This window comes from Belonocnema kinseyi, chromosome 5 (assembly GCF_010883055.1).
Source record: "Belonocnema kinseyi isolate 2016_QV_RU_SX_M_011 chromosome 5, B_treatae_v1, whole genome shotgun sequence".
Taxonomy (NCBI): Eukaryota; Metazoa; Arthropoda; class Insecta; order Hymenoptera; family Cynipidae; genus Belonocnema; species Belonocnema kinseyi.
Genome location: NC_046661.1, coordinates 68,948,372 through 68,959,573, shown reverse-complemented (window position 1 = coordinate 68,959,573; position 11,202 = coordinate 68,948,372). Strand labels below are relative to the sequence as shown.

Sequence of the window (11,202 nt, the reverse complement as noted above, 5' to 3'; positions counted from 1 at the left end):
TCAGCAAAATCCTTCCTTTAGAAAGTTCTAAACAATTGGAACCTTCCCTTTCCTGGTCATTAGTGTTAAGAAACCTCTCTACAATATCAAAAGACATTCGTTTCACTTCGTCCTTAACTAATATTTTCTAAGCTGAATTTAGGCTAATACTTCAAGTCTCGAATCAAATAATATTAAGAATTACGACTGAGACGTAACATGCCGGCGGCCTTTGAGCGGTACACGTTCAAAACATTGAATAAAACCATAGAAACTACCATATAAGCTAACGGTTGAACTGTAATAATAAATACATAGTTTAAATGAACGAAAATACATGAAAGATTGAAGCAAATCTCTATTCAATTTTTTGTTCGTTCACGTGGTTGATAGGAAGAGGGCACAATTTTTTGATACAGCGTTTGTACTCTCCTTTACTTTTGTACTCTCCTTTACTTGTCTTCACCATGGCAACTCTGTTTATGCCATCATTTCCTGTGAGTAGAGCTGTAACTCTGCCCGTCGTCCAGTGTAAAGGTGGTGCATTATCATCCTTGATAATCACCAATGTACCAATGTCAATTTGATTGTTGACGTTCGAGCTCCATTTAATACGAATTGTTAGTTGGTGTAAGTATTCCTTACGCCACCGCTGCCAGAAATGCGTCCTCATTTTTTGGATATGTTGCCAGCACGACAAGCGATTAGCTGGAACTTCTGAAAAGTCTGTCTGAGGGAAGCTTGTCAGCGCACCACCAGTCAAAAAATGACCTGGAGTTAGTGGATGGAGGTCATTTGGATCGGGAGAGAGAGGAGAAAGTGGTCGGGAGTTTAAAATAGCCTCGATTTCAATTACAAAATTTTCTAATTGCTCAAACGTTAACAGTGTTTCACCAATCGTTCGTATGAAATGATATTTGAAAGCCTTAACAGCAGTTTCCCATAATCCGCCAAAATGTGGGAACCTGGGAGGGATAAATTTCCATGTTATCATTTCTTCTCGTAGGAAAACTGCCATTTTATTTTTGTGATCAGCTGATTGAAATAAATTGTAAAGATCTTTTAATGCACAACTAGCTCCAACGAAATTAGTTGCATTATCGGAGTGAATGCTTCGAGACCTTCCCCTTCTTGAAAAAAATCTTTGTAGGCTCGCTATGAAAGCCTCAGAAGTCAAGTCACTAACGAGTTCGAGGTGGATGGCTTTGGTTCCCATACATACGTAAACGGCGACATAGACCTTGATTCTTTTTTGATTTCTGAGTTTTTTCTCCTTGATGTGCAGAGGTTCGCAAAAGTCTACCCCGACATCAAGGAACGGCCGAGAGTATGAAACTCGTTCAGAAGGCAAGTCACCCATCAGGTACTCGCTTTCACGAGGTTTTACGCGAAAGCACGGGACACATTGATGAACGATTTTACGAGTTATATTGCAGCCGTTAAGAGGCCACTATCGGTCGCGAACTGAATATAGGGTTGCTTGTGTTACAGCGTGTTTAAGTCTCACGTGCTCTTCTCGAATAATAAGATGAGTTATGTGATGATTGGGGGGCAATACAATCGGATGTTTCTGTTCAGCGGACAAATCTGCGTGATTGAGACGACCACCTACTCTGAGGATGCCATGCTGAACTAAAAAAGGATTCAACGAAAGTAACTTGATATGTTTGCTCAGTATCTTACCTTCTTTCAAATGATAAAACTCTTTGGAAAACGCGTTTGCTTGAGTTAACTTTAAAACTAGTTGCATCGCTACCGCGATTTCTGTTGTCGTGAGAGCGCCGCACCGTGGTTCTGTATGCTTACAATTATGAATAAATCGAGTGATATAGGCTATGACATGCGTGACTTTTGTTAATGAGCTATACTTTTCTAAAATCGAGACGTTATTTATCGTCACTGTCATGCAGCACGCGACATTGACCTTTTTACGCGCTTCCAGAATGACATCTGACCTCTTAGTCATTTTTGGCCAGTGTTCAGAGCTTGACAGCCATTCCGGACCGTTTTTCCAAAGCGATGAGATTATGAGTTCTTGAGGTAATTGACCTCTCGATACTAAGTCGGCTGGATTATCTGCGAGGTAACGTCAACGGTTTAATGGGAGCGACTCTAGATTTTGAACATACGAGAGATGTTTTTTGAATTGTGCGAATCAACCGATAGAATATAAACGCAAGCACCATATGCCTTCTCACTCGCGTCACAAAATCCGTGCAGCTCTGCTTTTACATAATCTGCAACGAGGATCGGTCGGCTGAAATCGATGTTGAGCAAGAGTGGCAATTGGTCTTGATATTCTGACCACATCGTGTTTATTTTGAAGGGTACTGACTCATCCCATGACACTCCCACCTTCCATAAGAACTGAATCATCAATTTGGCTTTCAAAATGTCCGGACCTAACAGGCCAAGCGGATCGAATAATTTGGACATTTGCGACAAAATTGTTCGTTTTTTTGGCTTAGATCTGCTGTTTGCTAGATTAATCGAATAACACATAGTATCTCTGCGACAGTCCCATCTCAAGCCAAGCGTTTTGATCGCCGAATCGGGATTAAGGGACATGTGAATGCCACTGAAATTGCATACATTGTCCGATATTAGCGAGAGTTCGTTAGAAGCCCATTTGCGAAGCGTGAAACCACCCTTTTTTAAAAGCTGGATGAGATCATCGCGTATGGTCCTTGCTTCCTGTGACGTATTGGCACCGGTTAGCAAATCGTCCACATAAAAGTCTCGTTTCAAAAGAGACGCGGAAGTGTGTTGCTCTACTTGATCATCGGCTAAGTGATGTAGGGTTCGAATGGCAAGAAACGGAGCACAAGAGGTACCATAGGTGACTGTGTTTAAAATATACTCATTCAACTCAGCTTCGGGGTTCGACCGAAATAAGATTTTTTCGTAAATCGCATTATCAGGATGCACTAACACTTATTGGTACATTTTCTCAATGTCTGCCGTTAAAGCTATTTTATGCGAACGAAAACGAACGAGAATAGAAAATAAGTCATTCTGAATGGTAGGACCAACCATTAAGGTGTCGTTTAAAGAAATCCCAGAAGACGATTTTGCTGACCCGTCAAACACTACTCGAATCTTTGTCGTGAGGCTGTCCTCCTTGATTACAGCATGATGCGGTAAGTAAAAACCGTGTTTCGAATTATTTTTGTTTTCTACCAAAGTGTGGTGACCTAATGCTTCATATTCGTCAAGAAACTTGCGATAGTCAGATTTTAAATTTTCGTACTTAGACAATTGTCTCTCTAAATAGTTAAACCTGTGTGATGACATAGAAAATGAATCCCCGAGCATATGCTTTTTGTTATTAAAGAGCAATCAAACCAGGTACCGACCGTCAATGTCACGCTGCTTGTTTTCTACGAAATGTAGCTCACACGCTCTTTCTTCTACTGATAAGGGTTTGGAACACGCGAGTTCCTCAATCTCCCAAAACTTGGTGAGAGTTGATTCGAGCGAGGGTGAGTGAGTTGTTAAATGACATTGTAGGCTACGAGAGTTAGGCAGGGAACTGTTAAATTCCCCTGCAATAAGCCAACCAAAGTGGGTTTTTTGTAATACGAGATCGGGATGTGTATTCAGTGAAATTTGGCCTACACACAAAAGTTTATAGAACACCTGTACTCCAATGAGAAGATCAATTTTTGATGATACATGAAAATCAGGATCTGCTAGTGTGATGTTGCTAGGTATATTAAGCTCAGAAATATTCAATTGTTTGCCAGGCATCGGCTGAGTAATTTGCAAGAGGACAAAAAAACTAAGATCCTTCTTGAAATTATTGTATCGAGATTTCAATGTTGCTGACACTGCGACACTAATTTCCGCGGTGGTGTCTTTTATTCCGCCTACAGAAATGTCAACAGATTTTCGGGGTAGGTTTAGAAATGAGGCCACTTCCTCAGTTACGAAATTTGGTTGGGACCCAGAATCCAAAAACAAGATCAACGATTGCAGTGGCAAGTATGGACTCGGTTCCCGCTTGGACACTATAGGTATGTGGATTCGAAGGTTTGTCTACCTCTGAATTTTACGAACTTGGCTTTGGAGCTGATGATTGCTGCTCTTTCACCTGTTCAAAGTGCAACAAAGTGTGATGCTTTTTGTTACATGTTTGACACGTCGATGAAGAGCAATCGGCAACCCTGTGCTTTGCTCTTAAACAATTAAGACAAAGATTTGCCTTTTTTACTGTTTCGTATCGATCATGTGGCGATAATTTTCTAAAAGATTCGCAGGCCGAAACTCTATGGTTTCCTTTGCAATAAAAGCAGGCAATATTCGTGGTTGTCGCGTAAGATTGCTGAGATCGTTGGGATGGTCGCGAATTTGAAACCTTTCTATTAGTGCCACTTTGCGAATTGATTGAAATTTGATAAATTTGAGTTTCTTCGATTTGACCTCTACGTTGAAGAAAAGTTATTATGTCATTGAACGTAGGCATCTCTCATTCCGAAATATAATCTGACCATTTGTTGCGTAAAAAATTATTAAACTTTTCTTTGATAATTACAACTAGCACTAAGTTCCATGAATCAGTTGTTTCCCCTAAAGCCCTGAGTGCTCTTACATGCTTCTGTATTTGATCATGCAGTGCGCGAACCGAGAATTCTTTACAAATGACAGGAAGCTTTAAAAGTTCAATAAAATGATTCTCCCGAATGACCCGACGATTATCGTACCCATTTTTCAACAATTCCCATGCAACCGTGTAGTTCTCTGATGAAAGCTCTATCGCTGAGACTAGTTCTTCTGCGTCCTTTCGCAAGCACCCTTTGAGATGAAGCAGTTTCTCTATATCGGTTAATCTCGCGTCGCTATCGATCAAGGATTTAAATAAATCGTGAAACCCGAGCCAAGTATCGAGATTATTAACGACTGTGCTTTACTATATGCCTCGTAATATCGTTCATCAAATTCTGTTCTTACGAAGTCTGAATCGGAAGCTGATTCAACTTCTAGTAACTCTATTTCAGATTGATAATTGTGAAAGATCTCTCTTTGTTCATCAAGATCTTTCAATCTCTTTTCAAGAAGTGAACGATCTCGAGAAACTTCAAATTTTTCTAAAAACTTTTCAAAATTGGTCAATGTCCGCTTGGCATTACCGCATTTAATCTTTAACATTTTTTCTGCCATTGTAGTTTTTCGAATAGAACCCTTTGTTTTTTCACGACATAACACTTATAAACAAAATCAACGTTTAAGCAATAATTGAAGAGTTAGGAATGGAAAAAACATAGAATAGATTGGTGGCTTGTAGACTTACTTGAACCACAGAGGACTGCTTGTTGCTTCCGTACGTGGATAGTCGAATCCTTACATCGAATTTATCCATAGCACGAGACGAGATGCGAGGGATCGAAACTAGTTGATTTTTTACCTTTATTTGACGAACGGCTTCCGTTACGATATTCGAAGATCCATTGACGACGAGATTGTCTTTAAGAGTTTAACAGTATTTCACTACTGTATTTTCTATTCACAGTATTAATTGTACATATGTCCGAGAATCACTTCAGTGCACTGTTCTATTGTAGGTCTTCGATCAAAAGTCACAAGTCACTAGTCACAAGTCACTAGTCACCGAGATTATTTTTCCGAGCCACGCTTACGTTACAGTACCTTTGCTGTTTACCACTAGTGTATCTAAATGTTATTGTCAGTAACCGATTTCATGACACAATTCACTGATCACCATCAATCCATCACACTATCAATTTTAGACTACCAAACGATTCAATTGTTCACCATTTTTATTTTCACTATAATCCGATTTAAGAAAATCCGGCTCGAAGTGTACATTGCGACGGTTCGGTTGTGACTGGTTTACAAAAACTCCGGTTTGACCCTATGAGCTTGAAAGTTCGAAATTTACAGTAGTGGGGGAAACAGATGTTCCTGTGAGAGAAAGAGAGAGAGAAGTTTGGAAATGAGTCATAAACTTATATTCACAAATGCCCTGTACCAACCCTTGAGCTCGTCGAATTGCCTTACGTGATTTTCCTAGTTTCTTCTAGAATATACGAGGTGCAGCTGGCCTTAAGCCTTACAATTTTTCATTACTAGCCTCACTGTGATTTACAAGTATTAGTGGGACCGAAGATTCAGCAAAATCCTTCCTTTAGAAAGTTCTAAACAATTGGAACCTTCCCTTTCCTGGTCATTAGTGTTAAGAAACCTCTATACAATATCAAAAGACATTCGTTTCACTTCGTCCTTAACTAATATTTTCTAAGCTGAATTTACGCTAATACTTCAAGTCTCAAATCAAATAATATTAAGAATTACGACTGATACGTAACAACAATCATAACTGATCAATCAGCTTTATTAGTGCAGGTACATATAACTGATTCAATTACTAATTTTCGTTTTACTAATCCAATCAACACAATTCTACTTATTGTCAGTGACTCAATTCTAGCTACAGAGATTAGTAGAATTTAATTGACAATCAGTTATATTTTACTAATTCAACTTTGGAGTGTGTTTATATTTTTGTTTTAATCTTGTTTATGATTACAAAAAATTTCGCTCTTTCTAAAAATTATTCATAACAAATTTGTAGATCCTTTCTGCATGAACGTTTGTCTTTTAATTTTTTTTCATACCTTGTATGTTACCTTCTATTTATCTCTTTTCGTATCTTCCTTTTTTTCACAACAAAATGGTGTAATTGATTTTTCATTAAATTTTGTTGATACAAAATTTGAATTTTCGATTTTTTTAACAAAATCCAAAAAGTTATTAAGATAATTTTGTAAACTGTAAATTGTTCGCTCTTTTCTGTACTCTCAGTGGCTATCGATAGAATTTTCAAATCTTGAAAAAAGTAGCCTTAAGAATTTTAAAAAAGCTTTAACTTTCTACATTTTTATCAAAAATAGCTGGTTAAAGATGAAAACAAAAACGAGGACGCCGGACAGACAGACATCGACGTAAACACTTTTTTTCTGACATTTGATGAAATCCGCAAAAGTGCTTTTTTCGCATAAAACGAATACCTTCTCATTATGGATGAGAATCTAGAAAATAATATTAAATTTCAAGTCGTGAAATTATACGAAACTGTCTATACAATTGAGCCTCCCTCGATCAAAACGGGACACTCTCGAAATGCCTTGATTTCAGTTGGCCACTTTGTTATTCTCATTGTTGATTTTTTCAAGTCTGATTTTACATTTTTTTAAGCATATCTTAATTTAAAGAAATTGAAAATCCGACTTGAAAAAATAAACAACGAGAATAACCAAGAGGCCAACTGAAACCAAGGCATTTCGAGCGTCTCCCGTTTTGAACGCGGGAGGCTCAATTGGTAATTTTCGACCAATGTAGGTATATAGTTTATCAGAAAAAACTTTCTATCATGAGAATACTCCCCGATTTTTCAGAAAAGTGGGTTAAAAGAACTCAATATTATGTTACTTTGTTCTGCAGCAAAAAAGTATTTTCTTTCTGATTGCGGCCCTGGATTTAAAGATTACGTGGTCACGACTGTTGAAGATGACAATAGGGAACTAAAGTGAAGTAAAACCTTCACTTTGAATTTACGTACAAAGATGGCCTTCACATTGGTACCAATGCAGGCAGCAGGAACAAACTCCACATTTCTAAATATATTAAAGCACTATCGGAAGTTTAACAATTAGCTATTTTTATGCAGTACAATTAAGATAACTTGTGCAACTCTGCCGAGCGGAATTAAGTTCTAAATAATCTAATAAAAATTATCAGTTGACAAAATTTTCGCAGTGTAGAGTAAATGTACCGGTAAGGTTGGACTTTGCTTTTGGAAGGCCATATTGTACATATATACTCAAATGCATTAAATTTTGCAAATCATTTAAAAAATCGTCGGACCACTGATACTTGTCCAGAAACCAAAGCGTTTACTCTACATTTCGTTCAATTGTGTTTTGAGAAGGTTGCAAGTTCACACAACCAAGCAACTTGTCTTTTATAAAAAATTATTTAAAAAATCAATATCATTTAAATTTATGTAAAATGCACTCCGCATGTTTTCGCAATGAAATTTAATAATAAAATTAGGTATTCTAACCACCGAATCCAATAACCCGCACAACTTTCAATTATACATTATAAATAATAATTTTTCGAAATTGGTCGACATTTGTTAGACTAAAAACAAAAATAATGTTTCAACTTAGGAAAATATATTTTTTGTTCCGACAAGGCCTCTCATCATGTTACATTTATAGCAGAGGTCTCTGCTGTCAGATTGCTCATGAGTGGGGTCTTGCTCTATCGCAATTATTTTTCTTTTCGCAAATTCATTCAAAAACGCGTGACTTATTGGCCATCATACAGCAGAGAGCTCTGCTTAGGATTACCAGACGTCCTGGTTTTCCAGGAGATGTCCTGGGTTTGCCCCAGCTGTCCTGATGTCCTGGGTTTCTCTTGAAAACTATGTAACTGTCCTGGTTTTTACAGAACACGTATTTTTCCCCCATTTGTGCATACAATTCAATTTACGTATCGTTCAACGAAATTAAGTCGACGACCTTTTTTAGAGCTTTTTTAAGTGTCCTGGATTTCGACCCGACCCATCTGGTAACCCTACCTCTGCTTTAAATTTAACATCGACTCACTGGCAAGGTCATCTAGCAGACCTGTCACTATTAACAATATAACAAAACTTTATTTAATGTAAAGAAATATTGCCTCGCATACAGGCACTTCAACAGAAAGTGACATTTCACCATTTCAAAAAAGTTAAAAAATTATGTTTAACCACATGTTAAACTTTTTTCAAGTTCTCTACATGTTAATTCAAACATTTCCTTAGGATAAGACATTTGGACTTTGTACTTATGGTCAATGTATATAAATTATTGAAATAATTAATTGCAGACATTCGAATTATTGCCTCGATTACTCCGTTCTGTGTATGAAATATAGAAGGAGATACATGGTTGTTTCTTTTTTTAAATATTGAATACACTTTCCAGTATCCAGTGAATCACGATTATTTTACAAAAAATATATATATTTGAGATGTATTCATTTTTTAATTGTTAAAATGTTTACGATTCTTTAGTAACCAAGGAAAATTTCAAATTTCATTTATTTAAACAATTTTCCAGTTTATTTTAACTTTTCTTTATTTATGAACTTTTTTGTTTTATACATTGTTTCAAAGAATGTACAGGTGCCACAAGAAAGTGATTCATATGATGTATCATTGATTTTTTTCTATAAAGCGCACAATTTGGGCAGCATACACATGGCCCTGAAATTATATTTTGTGTAAGTCAAAATATAGTATCAGAAGTAAAAAATTGGTCTTAGTTCGATGCGGGCGATTATTACAAGTGCTTCTTATGTTTATGACATTTGTAAGAAGGGTGAACCTTGAAGTACCACCATGTCCAAACAATGTATGCGCTATGCTGAAATTAAGCACTTATTAGCGGCTCATTTATTACCCCATTTAGTACAATATGCGTCATTCATAACCACAAAAATCCAAATACTTCACTTTCTTCGGTATTAAATTCGCCATTTTTAATTCGAAAATTTAGATTTCATATTTTGAATCAGCGAGAACCCCAAGTAGCACTATTTAATCAAATCTGTTTCATTTTTCCAAGTAAGTTCCGTCTAATTGGATCCACCATTTTCCATTATTGAATTTGGACTTTAGATTTGAAATCGGCGACATGAAAATTATCTGAATAGCGATATTAAATAAAATCTGCTATATCCTTAAAATTTTGGTCTGCCATATTAGATCCTCCATCTTGAATATTGACATTTTGACTTTGGATTTGAAATCAGCAGCCTAAAAAAACCATCGTACTGTAATTTTCAGCCATATCGGTTCGGTTTTCCAATTTCAGTACGCCATATTGGATACGCCATTTTGAATTTTTACTTTAAATTCTAATTCACAGCAACCCCAAAAACTCTCAATACAAAAAATAGTTCAATTTTCTAAGGGGGACATCATTCATGCCATGAAAGTTCAAAATAGAAAATTCAATGGCATTTTTCTCAGAAACAGGATGTCCTTGGTTAATTTAAAGCCCGTATCTGCATTCGGCATGACGAAGTCTACCATAGAATATGTGTAGCATATTAAATATAATATCTGAGTGCCCATGGTATTCAATAAATATAAATTTTTGCTAAAAAAATTTTCAAATTTAACCTGCATTTTCAAGGTAAAAAATTTTTTAGGCTTCTCCATATCCTAGAAATTAAATCTACTTATGGTGAAGTGGGCGTAAAATTCAATGTCAGGCCGCTCACCAAGTGCGCATGTGCATTTGTAACCGGCCTGAAATTGCCCACATTGTGCCTAATCCGCATGCATCAAAAGTTGCATTTTAAAGGGAAGTCAGACAAAAAGATCATTTTCAAAAATCATGTTCTTTAATATTCAAAAAACTTCTGCAAAACCAAAATTGCTTATTAAGCACAAGAAGAATTGTAATAATAGTACGTCAGTATTTTTTTCTTTTCTCCGATAGTGAGCAAACAATTATGTCCTACATTAAACTTAAGGGATTATTTAGGCATAATTTAATACCTAAAAGCCAAATTTAGGGCTACGCATGTCACTGCCAGCTTGATTTAGGACTCTTGCAAGACCACAGAGCCAATTTGCCAAAAACAACCCTTATCACTCGAAAACTACCGTAATAAATAAACATGCATTAAACATAAAATTTTAAAAGTTTAAGTGAGATTAAAGTAAATGTGCCAGTCTCCGTCAATGCATGGGTTGTCGGTAGATGGGCTTAAATATGTTTAATATAATTTTTAAGCATTTGAAATCTGAAATTGACCTTAAGCTTCCGATAACTGGCACACTAACCTCACGATCATATTTAAAATCCTATTTATCAAGTTAAAGTGCAGAATTCGTCAAAATAAAACCAAGAGTCCAACGACCAAATTTGGATAACTACCATCAAATATTTCTATTGTAAATTGAAAAAAGATCAAACTTTTCCTCAAAAAGAAATGAAAAAAATTATGTTTTTGGACAAAAATAAAAAAGAGTAAAGAAAAATGAGAAGGCAACCAACCGAATTCCCTTCCTTCTCTTTTATTATATCTTTCGTCTTTTTTATTTGTATTATTATCAGATCACAATAAAAAAAACATTTGAAAAAAATAAACACCTTGATTCTCGGGTATCCGGGAGAGAGCATCGTGGTTTCGTTGCTGTCC

General features: G+C 36.3%; 1 protein-coding gene across 6 annotated transcripts in view; it reads right to left on the bottom strand.

Moving 5' to 3' along the window:
- Window positions 1-11,202, bottom strand: part of LOC117172435 (steroid hormone receptor ERR1) — a 281,691-nt gene that overhangs the window by 183,050 nt on the left and 87,439 nt on the right. The window contains exon 1 of one of the 6 annotated variants that reach the window (XM_033360363.1): window positions 5,270-5,875. The exons of 4 other annotated variants lie outside the window; for them this stretch is intronic. In XM_033360363.1, the coding sequence (XP_033216254.1) occupies window positions 5,270-5,338 (69 nt within the window). In that variant the 5' untranslated portion in view covers window positions 5,339-5,875. Of the gene's footprint in view, window positions 1-5,269; window positions 5,876-11,202 lie in introns of those variants that run through there. One more of the 6 variants, XM_033360365.1, reaches the window with a different exon arrangement.